The sequence below is a fragment of the Phascolarctos cinereus genome, unplaced genomic scaffold (genome assembly GCF_003287225.1).
Source record: "Phascolarctos cinereus isolate Bilbo 61053 unplaced genomic scaffold, phaCin_HiC Scaffold_3;HRSCAF=262, whole genome shotgun sequence".
NCBI classification, from domain to species: Eukaryota; Metazoa; Chordata; class Mammalia; order Diprotodontia; family Phascolarctidae; genus Phascolarctos; species Phascolarctos cinereus.
In genome coordinates this window covers 134,256,657-134,278,187 of record NW_027555736.1, presented here as the reverse complement: position 1 = coordinate 134,278,187, position 21,531 = coordinate 134,256,657, and the positions used below count along the sequence as shown (strand labels likewise).

Sequence of the window (21,531 nt, the reverse complement as noted above, 5' to 3'; positions counted from 1 at the left end):
GCCCGCCCCGCCACCCCCACCCCACAAAGTCCACGTCCTCAGGGGCTCTGAAGGCATCGGGGGCCGCCCTCCAAAGAGGTGGCCGACCGGAGGAGGCCAGCCCGTGGCTTGGCCTCTGCCTCGCCGCAGGCACAGCTAGTCTAGGGACCCAACCCCGCCACCCCACCCCACTCGGAAACTGCGTGGAATGCGTCCCGGAGGAGGAGAAAGCCAAGCTCAGGGAGGGGTCCGAGGAGAAGCTTACCTGGTACTCTGGGAGGGGTGCAGGGGGGCCCCAGCGATACCAGGTGGAATTGGGGCTCAGGGCTACTGCCGCTCCCTCCGTGGGGAGGGGAGAGAAGCAGGAGGCGTGGGCGGGAGTCCCCCGGGGAGGGCGGGGCCGGAGCGGAGCAGCGCCCCCCTTCCTCCCCCCACCTCCTCCTCCCTTCCCCGGCTTCCCGCGCTGCGCCCCCGGGCCGCGCGCTCTGCCTGGGCCACGGCCACGGTACGGTCACGGCCGCGGTCACGGCCAGGGCCAGGACCTCCCTTCTTCTAGGGTCAGCCACTCCTAAGGAAAGACGGGCGCGGGGCGCTGGGGGTAGGGGAGAATAAGCGGTGAGCCGCCAGAAGGGACGGGCCGGCCGCGGGGTAGTAAAGTTGGGGGGCTGCTTAATTCGGAAACGTCGGGCCCTGGGAGGAAATTCCGCGGTGGCTCGGGGAGAGAGCTTGGGAGGCTGGAGGAGTTCGGACAGGAGGCTGGAAGGTCCGAGAATTGGACCACGGCCTCGGGGCAGACTTCAGAAGCTATCGACTCTTCCCTCGATTTCACAGATGTGGAAACTGAGGCCCCTGGAAATTAGGAGACTTGAATCAAGAACCTAGGATCCTGGCCCCTTATTTTACAGATGAAGAAACTGAGGCCCAGGGAGGGTTACTCCTCCAAGGTCACAGTGACTATCAGAGTCAGGACTTGAAGTCTTTCTGGCTCTGAAGTCAATGTGCTGCATCCACTATGCAACCTCACCTCATCCTTCTGCCATATATTTTAATGTATCTGTATATAGATATAATTTGCAGCCACCCCTGGTCCATATTCTCTGTTAAATGGAGCAGAAACTAATGTGAAAATCGGATTTGTCAAGTAAGGTCCTTCCCCCAGTCAGACTTCTGCCTACTTTTTTCAGTCTAAACTTAGATGACTTCCCCTTCCATGATTACTCTGCTCCGACCAAAGTGGACCACTAAAGCCCTCAAAACATGTCTTAATTCCTTTAGGTGGTCTGTGACTCTTAGCGGCAGGCTCTATCTAGTCTTGTAGTCAAAAAAAAAAAAGACAAAAAACAAAATCTGAGTTTGAATCTGGTTTACCAGTAGCTCTAATGAAGGGAAGGAAAGGGAAAGGAATAAGCATTTATAAAACTCCTACTAGGTTCCCAGCATTATGTTAAGTGCCTTAAAATATTTTATTTGATCCTCACAACAACTACTTTTATTATTCCTATTTTATAGTTGAGGAAACTGAGGCAAACAGATTAAGTGATTTGCCCATAGTCACACAGTGATTAAGTGTTTGAGGCAAGATTTGAACTCCTGTCTTCTTGACTCCTGACCCAGCACTCTATTTGCTATGCCACCTATCTGCCCCTATATGGCCCAGAAAGTAATTTAACCTCTTTCTACCCCAGTTTCCTTATCTGTAAAATGGGTCTAATAATAGTTAAAAGCTTCAAGTGTAGTATTTCAGGAGATTGTTATTTAGGAAAATATTTCCTCAGTCTTTTAAGTGTGAGCTATTTTGGCTACAGGCACTTATTTGCATGGTTCATAAGTCTTTCTCATCCCCACATCCTGGACTCAGTTATTATTTAACTCTTTTCTGGGCCTACAGACAGACTGAACTTCTGTTAGGAAGCCTCGCCCTGTGAAGCAGAGCTGTAATTGGAGACCTGACAAGACTTTAGTCATATTAGGGCAAATCTCATTTCATAATTGGAAAGCAACTCTTAACAGATCCTTATAATAGCAAAGGGGCACAGTATTACCACTTCCTAGTAATGTTTCGATGTGACGTTTGTCTGTTAGGATTAAAGAAAGAAAGAATGAAGATAGCAAATAAGTCCACCCCACAGTGCAGAGGACGTTATGATTTCATTACACTTCTTATTCATAACTTCCTTCTTACTATTCCCCTAGCAACAACTCCGTCATATGCCACCTAGTGATTTCTTTAGGAAAAGCATGGTAGGGGATGTAGTAAGATTGGGCCAGGCTGAAAATTTGGTACTTTTTTTTTCTATTTTTGGAGGATAGGGTGGGCTTGGGACTGGAGGGGGAGGGGAGAATGGCCTTCAAATGACTAGATCGACAAAAGCCTCATAGCTAAATAGGAGGCCATTGGAAACTACAACTGCCCCGTTTAGAGTTGGTCAAATCATTCAATTTAACACATATATTGAAAAGAATTCTCAAATTTGTTTTCTTAATAAATTTCTCTTCACCTAACACTTGGGAGAAAAAGAATCTAACATTTTCTAATACATGATTCTTGAACAAGGCAAAACTATTCCCCTCTTTGCCTCTGTGGTACAGTGGAAAAGGTGCTTCAGTGGTGCAGTGGTAAATTTCAAATCATGTCACCTCTCTCATCTTCAGTGTTTCATCTGTAAAAGGAAGCAATTGGCTTCTCAGGTCCCTTCAAACTCCAGAATCTATGATCTGATGACAAACATTCTAGCCTTTTTCTTTTTTTTTTTTTTAGTAGCATTTTGCTGAGATACAGGAGCTGCATTTAAAACTTCAAATCCAAAATATTAACCTAAAAATGTTTATTACTACTTAAACCTACTGATGCTCTCATTCCAACTTTAACTTTCAACTTTTAGCTATGAATTATTTGTTGAAGTTTCAAAACAGTTTGGGAAAATCTAGATGCAAACATCCAGATAAAGAAGTAGCAAATCTTATTTTGGTTATTAGAAGAACTCTTGTCTAAGGCTGTAAATCTGGGCTAATGTAAATATAATCTCTCAGACCAGCAAATTTCTTTTTTTAAATTTGGATTAAGCACTTCATTCGTCTACCAGAGCCAGGTAAAAGAAGAAAGAACATCCACATATAATGGGTATGAATTTTTGTTGATAAGGAAAACAAGTCATTCTGTTTTGTCTCAAAAGTTTATTCTGTTTTAAAAGTGGTATTGCATTGCTTTAAACTTAATCTGCAGTGGAATTAGGATTCACAGGAGTATAGTGGGTTTTTTTTTAAACCACACCACAGAAAGATAAATCTTCAAAGAATCGAAAACCTAATATTACATAGATTTCCATTTCTAAATACAGTATATACAAGAAGTTTAAACATACTGTTTCCATGTACTTTCAGCTATAAAAAATAGGATATACTGTATACTAATTATAAATATTTAAACAATTTAAGTAGCATTTCATATGAAAAGCATAACTGTGCAATAAAAGAAGAGGAACCCTCTGAGGGGATTATTTTTAAAGTTAGCATCTAAAGTTATCTAAGAAAAAATTCAGAAAGTTCAGTGTGTAACGTCAAACCCTGATTTAACAAAATAATAAGACAATATGTTGAATCTTAACTGATAGAAAAAAACAGTGAATTACATATGGCATTATTTTCTAAAAGGATAGCAATTCTATATCATATACATGATTCTCTGTATACACATGTTGATTTTTATTTTTGAAGTTTTACTTTATTACACTACCCCCTCCCCCCAACTCAAATATAAGCGTCATTTTTCACATCTAGAAAAAAAAATACCAGTTAGGTGACACTTTAAAGTATGCCTTCAGAATTTTTTAAAAATAAGCTTTGATATTGCAATGCCAATAGGAAAATTTATAGCATTCCCAAGTTTGGAATTATAGAACATCTTAAGTTTTTGTTATATAAAAAGGTGAGAAAAATTCACAACATTCTTTTAAAAGCAATATTCCTAAACCACTCAGATATAGGAGACCTCTTGCCTGCACTCAGTCTATATTGTTATTTGCTGAATCAATTAGAAATCAGTATGGGTAGCAGACTTGTAAAGTAAGGCTAGGTGACACCAATCTTTCCAGTAGTAAGTCTTCCTAAGCAATTTGGATCAATAAGCAGCATGACCTAGTGGGAAGAGCCCTGGAACCTGAAGTTGGACAATATGGGTTTGAGTTCAAGCTCCCTCCTAGCTGTGTGACTGTCAGTAATTCATTGAAACTTGGTGGGCCTCAGTTCCCTTACCTGAAAAATGGGGATAATAATAGTTATGCTGCGTACTTCACAGGATTGCAGTAAAAAATGCACTTTAAAGTGCTATTAAAAACAACAAACAGGACATGTTATTTATGATCAGTGCTCCAGAGGGGAGAGAGAAGGCAGAAGGTCTTAGGGATAACCACAGAGCATTACTACCTGCTGCCGAATTACAGTTCGTGGGGAAAAAAAAGAGTTCTCACTTTAAGTAGCTTGTTCATGCCTAGTGCTTAGCATAGTGCCTGGTACATAGTAGGTACATAATTATAGGCACATAATAACTGCTTATTGATTGTTGCCCAGAGCTTAGCACTGTACCTGGCATGTAATAAATGTTGATTGATTGCTTAATGTTCTGACTCTACTATGCTAGGGATAGATATATAGATACAGGGCTCTCGGTGAAATTGCTGTGAAAGTCTCCCATGTTATGCTTAAAAGTTAAACATATACCAAGCTGCTAGACTTTATAAGATAGGGGAAATCTTTGTGGTGAATGCAGTGCAAGAATCTCTTTTTCCCCCAAAAAAAAGAAAGTGCTTGGCAGGATGTATATGTTGTGTGTAGTATGTTTTGGAGGCTACTGAATGATATTTGGGGGACATATTTAAACCAAGTAATGTAGGTATACCATACTATGAATGAAGAAAACTGCCTGCCAAATTAATCACTGTTCATTCTATCCTTTAATGAGATTAACACCCCTTCATGAAGGAACTTGACACAGGATTATAGTCTTCAAATCAAAGTAGAGTTAAAGTTTACATTAATTCATGTCATTCAACCTGTGTATTTTCTACCTAATCTCTGGCTGAATGGCCAAGTCCAGTTGTGCTTAATATAAGAGTAATAATAAGACTAGAATGAACCATAGAGTTCAGGTAGGCTGGTCTTAGTGGGGGTAGAGGTGGGGAAGGGGGAAGAGGTCTTTGACAAGACCCATCACTAAAAATTATAGGGTTTCTCCTCCCTAGGTCTAGAGAAGACTTTTTTTTTTTTGCTAAGTTCTCGACAGAGACAAGAAATCTGACCATGTGCTTTTTAATCGAGGGTCAGACGTCATTGTTTTTGGAAATGCCATTTTTTAACAATGCCCTGAGCTTCTTCGCTGTCCCCCATGACCAGGTCTGAAGGGGCAAAATTCTAATGATAGCTGATAACTTGATTACTATAAAGTATGACAAAATTCACAGGTAGCTAATAGAGCCCTCCAGAGTTTGGATGAATGAAGGTGGACATGAATGAGAGCAAACTTCTTTCAAAATCCGGTAGATTTAAGAGTCCTAGAAGAAATAAAGTTGTTTTTTTTTTAAAGAAGTGCTATGTTCTACAAAATTTCTCTGCCACATTCAGAACGTCAGATGCTTAAGGAAGGATATCTCCCGTTCAATGACTCTTCTCACTGAGTTTAATAGTAACTGTTTTCACTTCTGTGTATTCTGCCAGAGCATATTCTCCTCTGTAATAATAAGAAAACAAAATAAGAAAACCACATTTTCTAAATTCCTTATGTAATATGTGTTTGTGTATATATATATATATATGTGTGTGTGTATATATATATATATATGTATATGTCTGTGTATATATATATATATATATAGATATAGATATAGATATAGATATCTTTATACATATAACTCTACCAAGTCACTTTGAATTCATTCGAGGAAGAGAATATCAGAAAGCAAGTTAAGAAACTAGTCAACTGTGAATAATTTAGCTATTCTCAGCAATCCCAAAGAACTCATGTATCAGTCAAAAGAAAAGAGAAAGAAAGAAACTAGATGATGTGTTAAGAAGATGAGGACACCTGGAGAGATTTGTTTAACCCATGTTTTAGTTGGGATGATGGCTTCAACATATTCAGTGGCAAAAGTGGCAAAAGGAGGGCACATCCACCTCAGAGTAAAAGGCCCTAGAAGGAACTAACCGGACTTGGTAGATTTGCATTACTCAAATCTCTCTTAAAGGGCAGTTTAAAGTCCTTCAGAGGGAATAGGAAAAGAATGTATGGAGGCTGGAGTTTCTGAAGGCAGGAGAGATAGCTGTAGCCAGAAGTCCCTAAAAATAATTGGGGTATTTAGTGGCCAGAGAAATTTTTCCCCCTCCAAAAACAAACAAATAAGCCCAAACACCTATGTTTTATTTAAAGCAATGGCATAATTTTTTTTGTTAATTTTTATTTTCACTTCTAAATTTTCTCCCTACCTTCACGCCTTTCCCCACCCATTGAGAAGGCAAAAATACAATATCCATTTTATAGCTGAAGTCACGTAAAAAATATTTTTACAGCAGCCATGTTGCAAAAAAAGCAAGAAAAATAAAGTGAAAAATATTAAAGCAGCATCTTAATTTTTTTAACCCATGAATCCTAAACAGGCATAGTGGATAAAGGAATCAGCTTGTAATCAGGAAGATCTGATGTATGACCTTGTATGGACAGGAGGCTTCATTTCTCAGTGCCTCAGGCAACTCTGAGCTTCAGTGGAAGCAGATTTTTATGAGGCCATTCCCTAAAGCAATGAAATAGCTACCCCTTCCTTCCCCACCCCCATTTAAAACAAGAGAAAGGGCCAAAATCTCTGAAAACTTCTGTGCCTACTGTGTACAAAGCCCTGTGCTAGAGTAGAGGCAAAAATGAACAAAACACAGTCCCTGCCCTCGATGAGTTCATAATCTAATAGGACAAATAATCCATAAACATCTACAAATGAGTAAATATTGAAAGAAGTATGATTTTACTGATCTAGATCAGAAGCAGCTCTATACCAGCAAGATTAAAATGTAATTGGGAAATATTTAACAAGATAAATAAAAATACAATAAAACATGGATAATGTTAATATATGGTTTTCCAAATCAATATGTGTCCACAAGGATCCTGAAAGTGGCCCCCATTTCTATCTGATACCAGTGGTCTAGAGAAATCCTAGTAAAGAAATTCCCTGTATTACTGTAGGGCAGCAGCTGCTCAGCTATGTAGTTTTAGAGAAGACTTGGACAGGTTAAAGTGATGCCTTTTTTTTTCCTTAGAAAAAAAATTTTTTTTTAGGTGGCACCAAGAAAAATCATCTTCCTGAGTTAGAATCTGACTTCAGATACTTCCTAGCTTTGTGACTCTGGGCGTCACTTAACCCTGTTTGCCTTAGATCCTCATCTGTAAAATGAACTGGAAAAGGAAATGGCAAAACACTCCAGTATCTTTGCCGAGAAAACCTCAGATGGGGTCACATGAAGAGTTGGACATGACCAAAAAGACTTAACATTTTCACAAAATCTGCACAAAGGAACGCATGAGGAAATGCACTGGCATTTGTTTCTCATTCTACAAATGATCCCTAGGCTTCTTTGTCTTCAGTGACAGCCTTGTACAGATGGTGGACTATGAATGGACACACAACCCTTAGCCTCTTCTGCTGGAGCCCTCCTGCTCTGCCCTGGCTACAGTAGGAGCCAGTCTTGCCTAAAACCAATAGAGACTGGATCCTTGTCCTGGCTGTTGCTCATATCATTGGCTCAAATCATTTCCCGCCTTGAGGACACTGCATATGATTCATTTCTACCACCTCCTCCAGAACTACAGATAGAACATAATCCTTCCTACTGTACATATAAAGTGAGGGAGGTAATATGGTATAACAGAAAGATCTCAGTTTAAAGTGGAAAAACCCAAGATTGAGTCTATACTCTGCTACTTATTATTTGCATGTATTTGCATTTCTAAGTCTCCATTTTCTCATCTGCAAAATGGGGACAATAATAGCTACATTATGTATGTCACTGGACTCTTATAAAGGTCAAAGGATAATTTAAACAGTTTTGTCTATTCTAAAGCCTATACAAAATCAAGCTAAGCTAAAGTGAACTAACGGTACACCCACAACAGAGGTGGGGAAAGCTCTGAGAGACTGAGGAAGATGTAAAGTTAAGCCAGGTAGTGATAGTGAGTAAATTTATTTACCTAAACCTGGAGTGTCAAAAGGCTTCATTGGGAGGAGAAATGGAGATGACATTTTTGCATAATACAGAAGCACTGTTGCCCAGAGCAGATAATTCAATGGCTCACGAATATATGGTGGAAAGATTTGGAATTAGAAGAAACAGGTTAAAAGTCCTTCCTCTTAGGCTTATTATTTGTTTGACCTTAGAAAAGTCACTTGGGCTTGTTTCCTCAACTTTAAAATACGAAGGCTGGACCAGATGACCTTTAAGCTCCCTTTCAGCTCTAAATCTAAGATACTGTGATCTGAAGTACTGACTTAATCCTAGGCACTGAAAAGAACCTTGGACTTGAGGCAAGAGCTGACAACAACATAATTAAATTCTATATGCTGATAGGAGAGAGGAAACCCAAGGAATCAATTATTCAATACTGGAAAATGTATTTATGACAAAAAACAGACATTAAAGAACACCTAAAGGATAGTCTTGAATAATTAACCCACAGAGAAAATGTGTACTGAGGATCTTTTAAAAAGTCAAATGCAAAGAAAAGGGAAATCCACAAACCATAGCAGATATAAAATAAAAACTGAGACTAGAAAGTTTGAGTTCCATTTTACAAAGGACTCTGAAAACCAAAGCAAACCAAAAATTTTTAAATGTATACTATATATCTTATACATGTATATGTACACATATACTTATGTATATAATATATGCCACATATACCCACTCATATAAAATACCCACACATCTATATCATGTACCAATGATTCTCTATAAAGAACCAACAGACCCCTTGATGATGGTGAAGCAAAGGATTTGTTTAGGGCTTAAAGGGAGAAGGTCAACAGGTTGAATGAATTCTTTGTCTTGGTTTTCACTAAGAGACTCATGAAGTGGGAAAAGTCTTTTAAATTGTCTTCTGACAGCGCTAGTTCAAAGAGTAGTAACTACTGAGAATATTCAAATCAAATTTACAAAATAAGACCAGAGAGCATACACTTGAGGGTTCTGAAAGGAAATGAAGGATGAAATTTGAAAATTATTCACCAAAAATGAATCATTTAGCAGATTACACATTAGAGCCCTTCTATGAGCAGGGTATTTCAAGAGGGATTAGAGAGTAGGAAATAGAATTATCAAAGCCTCAGACATAGAAATGAGCACGATGCATATAAGGAACTATAAGATCACCAGACTGAATGCCCTTAACAGTTTAAGTTGCAGCAATGAAAGAGAAGGTTGGATGATTAAAGTGGAGCCCAAACAAACTATTATGTTCTTGAAAATCTGGTTCATTTTGTGGTTGCTCACTTAGGGGCTCAGTGAGGTAGGAATGACAGTATGTAGTACTACAAAGAGCACTACACAGTTGAAAGAGCTGAGTTAAAGCCTTTTTTATTACTTACTAGCTGTGAAAACTTGGGTCTCTCTGGGCCTCAGGTTTCCTATCTACAGAATAGAATAATAATAATACCTAACCTGTCTAATTCACAGTATAGATGTGAGGACTGAGATAATATGTTAACATACTTTGGAAACTATAAAATACAATGTAAATGTAAAACATCATAAAATTATTATTAATAAAACTTACAGTTCTCTGCCATTTCCTGACATTTTAAAGCCACCAAATGGAGCCTGTGCATAGATGGCATTGTAGCAGTTGATCCTATAGAAAGAATTTTTAAAATACAATTACATGGAGAACAGACATTGGTATTTAATAAAGTCCATCTATAATGTTTAATAACTTTTGATCTCTCTTCCCTTCTCACCCCTTTAGGATGAGCTAAATATTTCAAACATATGGCTTCCAGTTGGGGAGGACTCTAAATAATGTTGGAGGGGGTGGAGAGGAAAAGAAGGAGGAAAATGGAGAGAAAAAGGGAAAGTCTGAATTTCTCTTCTCTACCTATAACACCTGAAGATGTAGTTTCATTATTTGCCATTCCATACATCAAAACTAGATAGTGATCCTTTTCCCAGTGGGTGATGTTTTATTGTTACTCTTAAGGTAAATAAGGATTGTAGCCCTCATTTACTTCAATTAGTCAAAACAGATGGTTGATTAAATTAATCCAGAAACAGCTGAACTAACAAATGGTTACATCATTTCACATGTGTGTTCGTAGTGGAGATAGAAACTCAGAGTACACATTTATGAACAAAGGAAAACTGAGCCAGGGAGAAAAAGGCAAATGAAAGCAGAGGGTTAAAAAGCAGGAGGAAAGGAAAAGCGAAAACATCAGTTCAACAGAAATAACAAAAAAATTTTTTTATTTAAATCATCATACTGCCATGAACTAAACAGGATTTTTCAAAAAACATGACACCTAGTGTTCACTTTTGTATTACAGCCTATTCTGAGGTCATTTAGCTATTGATAGGCTTTTGCAAACTTAAAAGTTAGAAAGAAAGGAGTCTCTCCAGGCATTCCAAACCTGAGAAGAATAATATATACTGCATACTTACCAGACTGTACCAGACTCTAATGCGGAAGCCAATTTCAATGCTTTATCAAGATTTTTTGTGAATACAGCTGCAGTGAGTCCATACTCAATACTATTTGCTCTTCTTATAACTTCTTCTATATTTTTGAACTTCATTATTGGCTGCACTGGTCCAAAGATCTACAATGAAGTATAATGATGACAGTAAGAGACAAATGCAGACTGCAATCCCATGACCTCAGAAAGAATTTCCTCACTTTAACGGTTTTTGTCTCAAACATGCAAAATGATCACCAGTAACTTGGACTGTGAGACGAAATGGCCACAGCACTCAATTTGGAATCAATGTATCTGGCTTCAAACGCCACTTACTACCTTTCCTTGGTGGCTTCAGATAATACTTGGAATTATAAAGTAAGAAGCTTCAAGGGCTTTTTTTTTTCCAGCAATTTGACTTTCTGGAAATCTAAGAAGAATCAAATTGAAATGTTTTGAAATGGTGAAGGTTAAAGTTGCTCTAGTAGAATCCTTTTATGAGCTTATGAGTGTGGAAAAGTGAGCATGGAAAAGCATAGAAAGCTTGCAGAGAGCAACTACGAAGCACACACTAACACTGAAGTTGTTGGAACCTTTTATATAATATTGTTAAGGAAGTGGTGTAGATACAATTCTATGATCATGCCGTGCAACCCACAGAGTGCCACATTTCTCACAAATGGAGCATCTTTAAAACAAGGAAAGGACTTCCTGTTCTTGGTAGGTTCTGGTAAGCACTGGAAGAGACATGGCAAATTTTTACCAAAATGGAGTGTGAGCAAAGGGAAAAAAAAGGAAAAAGAAAAACAATACCATAAATCTAAAGTTGAGAATTTAAAAGGTGGCTTTTGAAGGAAACTCATTACTGGACTCAATGTCCAAATCTATTTTTAGATCTAACATTATGTCTAGGCTGAGGAAATACTTTCCCAGGTTCCTTAGAAACTGCATGTCATAGGACAGTTAAAAAGTTGAGTTGTATGCCATCAGTGTACAGAAGTAACCCATAAAAATCTCAAGACTAAAGTCTATAAAATTTCGCTGCCAGAAAGCCTTTGGCAGTAATTTACTCTTTTATGTTTCCCAATGGACGCATTAAAAAAGGCAAAACATCCTGGGGTCTAATCATATGGGGCCAGATTCTCATCCTACATAAACTCTATAGGAATTGTTACAAGGATGCAAACCTGGCCCATGGTAACCAGAAGCCATCTTGTTTGATATTAGAAAGACAGTGTTAGATTTACATCTTTGTGGGGTTCATTTGCCTTTCCATCATTTTCAAAATAACGACCAGAAGGGAAAACTTCAATAAGAGTTTTACAAGGGATGCATTCATTGAATAAACATTCCTTATAGGAATTTGGCTGGGGAGAACAGAAAGTGGTACTGGGTGCTGGCTGGTTCCAGGGACCTTGGCTTGTCAAAATCTCAATGCAACCACCTATGCTTTGTTGTCAGGATCACTTCCATCATGTAAGTAACAGGAAAGTTCCCAGGACTTAACTGTTTTCTAATTGTAGGGGCTTTTGTTTAACAGGTAGAGCTTTCATTTTAAGAAATATGTTAATATCAACTTTCTGCACTGACATTTATTTAAAAAGTCAATGAAACTTAAAATAGAATTTTCCTTGATATGGAATCAAAGCACTATACTATATTGATAAATGGGTGAAAATCAGTAGAGGGTGAATGGCAAGCCAAGTATTTTACAAAAGAATCAAATGACCATTTTAAACAAAAAAAATTTTTTTTGTCTGAAGAATGTATATTTCCTTTCCTTTGAATTTGCTCTGATTAATTTTCAGAAGTGGAAGAAGGAAGAAAAAGGCTCATCCATGGCCCCAGCCTTCCTCCTGGCTATACAGACCTGAATTTTTTTTTTAGAGATACCAGTATTTTAAAAATGGACTATAAAGATCAAAACATTTAGATTCTGGCCACGAACAAGGGAAAAGTAATTTGATTTTCCACAAAAACTAAGCCTTACAGGTTCTAAAATTACACGAAGGAAGTTTTAACTCTAACTAAACGTTTTCCTTTGGAAAAAAACAAAAAAGTTAAAAAACTAGGATATGGGGTGTGGGGGGGTAGAATTTTAACCTCCTCATCTAATTCTCCTTTTTATCCTAACCAGAAGTAATGTCACTTCTATGTGGAGTTTAACTGCTGAAAAGTTTAAATGGCAAAGAAAGTGATTTATGTACTGTTTGAAATTGTTGAATTAATAACAGCTTCATGTAGTCTACTTTCTCCTTTTTTTTCTGGGATATTTAGAAAAAATCCCTTGGGAAGCACAAATCTGTCAAATGGCAATAAAACGTGATGGCCCCAAACTGAGGTGGTATGGTAGGACTGGCTTTGGAGTAAGAGTATTTAATATTAAAAGCTAGCTCTGTGTGACCTTGGCCAAGTCACTGTCTCTCCATATCTCATCTATAAAATGAGAAGTTTGGACTGCATGAACTTGAAAAATCATGATACTTCTGAAGTATTTTTTAAGATGACAGGAAGAAGTGCTATCAAAATTTACTTCTACCAAGAGGAAGCAAAAAGTTATCCCTGAGGCCCTTTGGACTCAAGGGACATGTTCCCAAGGTCCATACAATCTGATAGGCCCAAACCTCCAAGTCCACTGAGCCACCATTTCTGTTACCTTGTTAACATTCATGATAACCCACCTCTTCTTTGGCAATCCGCATGTTGTCTGTAACTTCTGAAAACACTGTAGGCTTTATGAATAGCCCCCTATCTTCCATGGCTGAGCCCCCATATTCCAATTTAGCACCTTCTTTCTTTCCACTCTCTATCAGGTCCAGAATTTTGTCAAACTGCTTTTGATCAATCTATAAAAACACAGAGAAGAGGTAATTAGGATAGAATCCAGGCTTCACTCAAGACTAGCATGGATCTAATGGTCTTGGTATTGTTCAGACCTTCAAAATGAGCCATTATCATGCCTCTAAACATTTCTTCAATAGTAAGGATATTACACTTTTGCAAAGTAAGAAATCAAATCATTTGATAATTATCTCAGCAAGGATTTATTGAGCATCTGCTATAGGCACAGCACTGTGTTAGACAAGGGAGTAGGAAAATGAATGCAAAGAAATAGACCACCCTCTACCCTCCAGGTAATTTTTATTCATAGAATTTGGAGTTAGAAGGGTTCTTAGACATCCTCAAATTCAACCCCATAATTCATGATCTACTTATAAATTTGAGTCCCTTCCTCAAGATTGTTCAGTGCAACCATGATAGAAATGGAATCAGAACTCATGATACTCTCGGATATGGGTGCTGGCTGCCTGGCTACATGGCTGCCCTGTTTTCTAAGTAAAGGTTTTGGTCTTTGCAGGTCATGCTTCGCATCCCAGCTGACCAACTACCTTCATTTTATCCTTGCTATTCATCTTACTACTAGGCTTCCCAACACTTGCCCTAGGTGACTTAATCAACTTAGTTTTGGAACCGCGAGGCTATGCTATCTTGATTGATGAATCAGCCAGCACAAACATACATAGCCAGTTGTGTGTGTGTGTGTGTGTGTGTGTATGTATGCATATATGGAGCGAGGAAGAGAGAGAGGGAGAGAGGGAGGGAGGGAGGGAGGGAGGGAGAGAGAGAGAGGGGGAGGGAGGGAGAGAGAGAGAGAGAGAGAGAGAGAGAGAGAGAGAGAGAGAGAGAGAGAGAGAGAGAGAGAGAGAGAGAGAGAGAGATATTTGGTTGTTATCCTTTGTGCTGAGTGGACCTAAATGACATCACTATGTCAGAATCAAGGGCACAGTGAATCTGACTGTGGCTGATCAGACCAATACATGCTCGGAAGGCTCTACCACAGGCCAGGCACAAACAATCCATATGAACATTTGGAGTGGAGATGTCTCTAAATTTATGCATCTCATATTTCTTTTGAGCTACTGCAATTCTGCTTTGCTCACAGAACACAGTGCCTTATTTGATGCGGGCACACCATGCTGGGCAGTCCTGTGCCAGTGTCTCCTATGTCTTAATGATTGATTCCAAAGTTCTTCAGAGAAACCTTGAGAGTGTCCTTGTACCACTTCTTCTGACCTTCATGTGAGCACTTGCATTTTGTGAGTTCTCTGTAAAACAGTTTTTAGGCAAATGTACATTTGGCATTTGAACAATATGTTCAGCCCATTAAAGTTGCACTGTTTGCAGTAGAGTTTAAATGCTTGGCAGTTTAGCTCAAGAAAGCACCTCAGTGTCTGGTACCTTATCTTCCCAGGTGATCTTCAGAATCTTCCTAAGACAGTTCAAATGGAATTGATTCAGTTTCCTGACATGGTGCTGGTATGCTTTTCACATTTCATAGGCAGACAACAATGAGGTCAGTACAACAGCTCTGTAGACCTTCAGTTTGGTAGGCAGTCAAATACCTCTTCTCTCCCACGCTTTCCTTTGGAGCTTCCCAAACAATGAGCTAGCACTGGCAATGTGTGCATAAACCTCGTTGTCTACACGTAAATGCTTTAAAGTACATTGCAAAGGTAAGTGAACTTATTCACAGCATTCAAAGTTTCTCCATTTTCTGTAACTGATAGTTCCACATATGGATGGGACAGGCTGGATGGTGAAGAACCTCTGTTTTCTTGGTGTTGACTGTCAGGCCAAAATTAGCACAAGTGGCAGAGAATCAATCCATACTCTGTTGCGTCTCAGCTTCAGAGGCTGCACTGAGTGCAGAATCATCAGTGAACAAAAAGTCACACGCCAACTCCTGCTCCATTTTGGTCCTGGCTTGTAGGCTTTTCAAGTTAAACAATTCACCATCAGCGTAGTGGCTGACTTTGACGCAACATTGCAGAAAACACACTGTTAAAAAGCATGGGAGCAAGCACACAGCCCTGCTTCACTCTTTTGATGACTGGGAAAGCTAGAGAGCATCTTCCATTTCCCAGAACCTGTGTAAGGGTGCATGCCATCACGGCACTGTTGGATACACTGTACCTTGACCCAATATAGTGATATTGTTTTGGTCCTCTTCAAGCTTGGACAACAACCAACCACATGTATATATATTATATAGATATATACTATACATGTGTGGATGGAATAAATAATACTGATTTATATAATATCACAAATTCAGACCATGTTTCAAATCCCATTCAAACTTCTATCCTTTCACTTCACTTCACTTTCTACTTTCAGTGGAAAAAATAGGATTACAATAGTTCTTATTATTCCTGGGTTCCACTTTCCACCTAAAGAGGTGAAAATAATAATCAGCCACTACTACCAGTGCTTCTGGAAAAGCTGTGATGATCAATGGCTCTGTGGCTCCAGTCACTATCCAGTCCTTGTGATTTCCCAAAACTTTCCTTGCCCACCCCCACCACCTACCCCCACTAGAAAGTAAGCCAGCTGCTGAAAGAGAATATTTGGCTTAATATTTGTATTCTATCACTTAGCATAGTGTTTAGCATATAGTAAACACTTAATAAATGCACTTCATTCATTTACAATTCTTGTACATGTGGATAAACTGAAATAGAGATGGTAGCAATCTTATAATCAGTCTGGTGAATTTTCAATTGAATTATCCAGCTTTTGGATGGTCATTGATCAAAGACCTGCTTTGAATTTTGTTGAAAATGGTCTCAGTTTTCCTCTTCACTTTGGCTTTGTGGACACAGCTTTAGGATGTATTTGTTAGTACTGATACTTTATGATTTTAGACAGAGTAATGAGTTTTACTTGAAATATGTTAAAAATGAAAAATAAAAAGCAAGCCCAATAGCCTATCTGCATTTATTTCTTTCTGCCACAGGACAGCATATGAGTCAATAATTGGGGGCATATGCCCAAAGCCCCCAATCTTCGTAGATTGCCTCATTAAAAACAGATTCAGTATTAATCTCTAGTTGAATAGGTTCTCTATTTGCATTCCAGTCCCAGTCTCTGGACAAAATAAGTATGATTCATGTTTTAAACAAAAGAGGTTAGATTTGGAGTCAGGGGACAGATTGAATCCCTGCTGTCTACATAACAGCCCATATAGCCTTTGGCAAATCACTTAATCCCTTGTACCTCAGTCTCCTCATCTGTGAAATGAAGACTATCACTGGACCACTCCTCTTACAAAGTTTTTGTGATGATCAAATCAGATAACTCATGTAGCATATTCTGCCATTCATAATGCTTTTTAAAAATGCTAACTGTTATTTTCCACTGGCTTCTCTTCAAGATCAGTGGTTTCCAAAGGTTATTGATGACATTACCAAAAATTAGTTCTTGCTAAGTGTAAGTGATATCTTCAGAGCCGTCACAATCTGGCACTGTTTTATAAGTTCAGCCTCATCTGAATCTAAGGCCATGCTACAGTCAATTTGATTACTCTGTCCCAAGCCCCACCTACACTTCCAGCATCCCTTGCCTTTGCTAAAGATCTTCTCTACACCAGGAATGACATACAATCCTCCATTTGGATCCCTTGCCTTTCCTCATCCCTATGTTCTGGATCCTTCCCCATCCCCTCCTCCCATCCTCCCCATGATTCATAGTACTTGGCTTGTACTTTTCATATGCATTTATTGCATATATAATTTTGTATGATAGTTATTTTTGCATTTTAGTCTTTCCTTACTAGCTGGTGAATCTCATGAAGGCAAGAACCTTGTCTTATTTAAGAGTTTATTTCCCCTTGCAGCTAGCACATAGTTTAAAAAAAAATACAAGTGATGTGTGTTATTGTTGACTGTCTACCTAATTCACCACAGTAAAATCCATCTGCTTTTCAGATAGTTTTCTTCTTAATGGACATCCTACTCACCAAAAATAAAGTCTCCTGGTGGTAGTGGATGAGCCTATTGTTTTAACTCAAAGAGCTCTCTGCTAAATTTCAACTTAAGCTAAAAGCTGCAGGAGGCAGTAACAAAAATATGAGACCCCAAGGTATTAGATGAAAAGGCCACTATCAGCTCAAGATGGGGAGGATGCGGGAACCCAGACAGGCCAGGTGGCTTGCATATCGTTTATCTGCCTTGTTGCTTAGTTGCCAAATAAAGCTGAATAATTTTTAAGCATCTGAGTGAGTGCTCTGCCTCTGGTGGACACCAGACTAGATTGGTTAGCCTCTTTACATTACTGAGTCTGGAATATTTAGACAGCTGGAACTTCTTGCAAAGCAAAATCTTATTACCATAGATGAAAAGACACATGAGGGAAAAATCCAACAGTCTCCTAGAATAATAGTCTTGGGTTGGACCATTTAAGTGAGCTTTGAAAAACTGAGTTTAGCAACACCATCAGAAGGGCTCATGAAATCAATACCAAACTTTTCTGGCTTTGTTCTTCCAAAAGACACAATCAGGCCAAGGATTTCTGTCATCCTCCTCACACTAAAAGACCAAATATGTTGGAGAGAAAGAATTTTAAATCATAATCAGGTATAAGACTTTCCTTAGCACAAGGGATCAGTTCACATCTTTCTGCAGGAAGCTTGATTATCCTTAATGTAGTGGTTTATTCAACAATCTCTCATGGCTATGTTTCCATCTCATTTGGAAATTAAACTCCTGCAACTCATTTGATGGCCTATGGGTTACTAACAGCTGTGCTTCATAGGTGTCTCCTCATGGAAGCAACTGGGGATGACTGTACATGTAGCTGTACACAATGGCCCAGGCCCACAAGAGCTGTCTAGTAATAATGCCACCACCCTTTTAGCCTAGGGGAAAGGGACTAGAGCTGAGAGCAGAAACAAATCACAATATGCCTCTTTTCAAAGGCTTCCTTTCCATCCCCTTAGCCTGAAGAACTATGTCTGTGGAACTACTCAAAATGATTAATAGGCCTTCATGTATTTATTCCACAAACATTTATTAAATACCTAGTATTTACTGAGCATTGGGTTAGGTGCTGAAGGGGACACAAAATTCACATGATAGATCATTGGATTATAAAATAATAGACCTACAAAATACATTATCTTTCCATCCAAACATAAATTTCCCCATTTCTGTTAAGAGCACTGCCATATTTTTTGTTGCCTGAGTTCCTGACCTTGGTGTCATCCTCACTCTTATATCCCTCATATATCCAACCAGTCGTCAAATCTTGTGTCAATGTCTCTTGGATGCTTCTCCCTTTCTCCCTTGACACTGCTGTATTTCAAACTCTCATCACATCTCGCCTGCCTCATTATTGGTTTCCCTAACTCCAGTTTCTTCCCTCTCCAAACAAGCCTCCACACTGCTTCCAAATGGATATTCCTAAAACACAGATCGACCATATACCTACCTACTTCCTAAATTTCAGTAGCTCCCTATTGCCACTGACATAAATTACAAAGCCCCCAGCCTGACGTTCGAAGCTCCTTATAAGTTGGCTCCCATCTGCCTTTTCAATCTTATTTCTCATTCCTCTCCCTCACACATTCTGCATCCCCATCAAATGGGTCTGCTAGATACTCACTATCTCCTGCTTTGCAAAAGTGGTTCTCCACCTCTGGAATATACTCCTCTTCATTTCCACCTCAAAGAATACCTTCCTTCAAAATGAGACTTTTCTTGATTTCTAATTATTAGCACTCTCTACCTCTTAGAAAATATTTTACAAGGACTTTATATTTATGTTCTTATATAGATACATCCCCAATAGAAGATAAGCCCCTTGAGGGCAGTTACTATTTTGTTTCATTAGAACATAAAGCAATCCTTGTATGTAGTAGATGCTTAATAAATTTTGAACATAACCGAACATTTAGCCTGAAAGAAAAAAGACTTAAGGGGCATATTAATTGTCTCAAAGTATTTGAAGGGCTGTCATGTGGGAAAAGAGCAGCTAGGTGGTGCAGTGGATAAGGTGCCGGATCTGGAGTCAGAAAAGACATCTTCCAGAATTCAAATCTGGCCTCAGATACTTACTAGCTGTGGGATCCTGGGCAGGTCACTTAACCCTGTTTGCCTCCGTTTCCTCATCTATAAAATGAGCTGGAGAAGGAAATGGCAAACCACTCCAGTATCTTTGCCAAGAAGACCCCAAACTGGGTCACAAACAGTCAGACACAACTAAAACAACTCAACAACAGCAGCTTATGGAAAAGGGATTCGATTTACTCTGCTTGGTCCCAGAGCAAAACCAGGGACTGGGTCGGGGGGGGGGGTAGGAGTCACATAGAATCAATATTTTAGGGGATGTAAAGGAAAGCTTCCTAGTCATTTGAGCTGTTACAAAGTGGAATGAACTGCCTCAAGACGTAGTGGATTCTTCCCCACTGGAATTCTTCAAGCAGAGATAGGATAAGGACTTGTTAGTCTTCAGTTTTACCCCAGAGAGGTCTCATTCAGGTGTGCATATTACACCAGCCGGACTCTGAAGTTCCTTCTAATTTTGAGTTTCTTTGATCTTATAATTAGGCTGTTAAATATAGTGCCTTCTTTCTCACCTTCATGCCTTTGCACTGGTTGTCCCCAATGCCTGAAATGCACTTCCTCCTTCCCAATGCTCCTGAGAATCCTTAACTTCTTTCAAGGCTCATCTCAAACATAGACTACACGAAGCCTTTCCTAATCTCAGCTGCTGGTGTCTTTTCCTTCAAATCACCTGGTACCTTTTTTTTTCTTTTCTTTTTTTTTAGGTAATTGGGGTTAAGTGACTTGCCCAGGGTCACACAGCTAGTAAGTGTCAAGTGTTTGGTCTGAGGCCGGATTTGAACTCAGGTCCTCATGACTTCAGGGCTGGTGCTCTATCCACTGCACCACCTAACTGCCCCCCAGTACCTTTTTTTTTTTAAAAAAAGAAATTATACCTATATGTGTACACACTGTTCCTCCCAACAGAACCCAGGCTCCTCGAGGGCAGAAATGAAATCATTTTTAGCTTGGTAACCCTAGGACATAGTACAGTGCCTGGCACATAGCAGGTGTTTCAAAAACTTTGTTGACTGAACGATAGAGCTATTTGAAAGAGGAATGGGCTGCTTTAAGAAATAGTGGGTACTCCCTCACTTCCAGTCTTCAAATAAGGATTGGATGATCACTTTTGGGGGATCTTGTAGAAAGGATTTTTGGTTAGCCCTACATGGTTTCTTTCAATTTTGAGATTCTCAGAATAGATATTATTCTCATAGGCAGCTAGGTGGCACAAAGGATAGAATACTGGCCCTGAAGTCATGAAGACCTGAGTTCAAATCCTTCCTCAGACACACTTAGTAGCTGTGTGACCATGGGCTAACCACTTAACCTCTATCTGCCCCAGTTTCCACAGCTGTAACATGGGGACAATAACAGCACCAACTTTACAGGGGTGTTGTGAGGATAAAAGAGATAATGTTTGTAAAGTGCTCATTTACCCTTATTACCTCAGTCCTGGACTTGAGGGGATCACTTAGGAGATTCTGGTCCTTGGACTTTAAAATTTTTTTTTGTCAGAGAAGTTCCCCAGAACTGTTTGTAGGCTGGTGACTCCTCATTTTTGTTTGGATGTGGCCTGCTTCTAATAAACATTTACCCATGATTTCTCACTCCCCAGCTGGTTGGTAGTGAGAGGCTAAACAGAAGACAAATCAGGCTGTTGTTGGTAAGGTCGGTTCCATCTCAATAATACTTGGAATGGCCAGTCTGCTATCCCTTAAATATTTATCCGTCTACTCTGCTTTATAACAGCAAGAAGGTGAGACAGGATACAGACCACAGAAGAGCTTATTAAACCTAGTCGTTAGTCATCTCCTCTTCTCAACCCTGTAAATAAATCCTTCAGAGACGTGTTCACTAATGAGTCTTCCTGCTCATCAGGGAACATTCAGAACAATGGGAAAGCCTTCAGATGCCTTACTTATAGTTTCACATATTCACTGTGCACCCTGACAATTCATCACGGCTCA

General features: G+C 39.3%; 2 protein-coding genes across 4 annotated transcripts in view; both read right to left on the bottom strand.

Moving 5' to 3' along the window:
* The window catches only part of LRRK1 (leucine rich repeat kinase 1), a 153,394-nt gene extending 153,030 nt beyond the window's left edge, over positions 1 to 364 (bottom strand). For all 3 annotated transcript variants that reach the window (XM_020963705.2, XM_020963714.2, XM_020963732.2), the window contains exon 1: positions 245 to 364. The gene's annotated coding sequence lies outside the window, so the exon portion shown is untranslated. The remainder of the gene's footprint in view (positions 1 to 244) is intronic.
* A 2,769-nt stretch (positions 365 to 3,133) lies between these two features.
* The window catches only part of ALDH1A3 (aldehyde dehydrogenase 1 family member A3), a 49,858-nt gene continuing 31,460 nt past the window's right edge, over positions 3,134 to 21,531 (bottom strand). Inside the window, exons 10-13 of the mRNA XM_020963743.1 lie at positions 13,361 to 13,525; positions 10,666 to 10,823; positions 9,788 to 9,862; positions 3,134 to 5,701 (exon numbers count right to left, since the gene is read on the bottom strand). Coding sequence (XP_020819402.1) covers positions 5,629 to 5,701; positions 9,788 to 9,862; positions 10,666 to 10,823; positions 13,361 to 13,525 — 471 coding nt within the window. The 3' untranslated portion in view covers positions 3,134 to 5,628. The remainder of the gene's footprint in view (positions 5,702 to 9,787; positions 9,863 to 10,665; positions 10,824 to 13,360; positions 13,526 to 21,531) is intronic.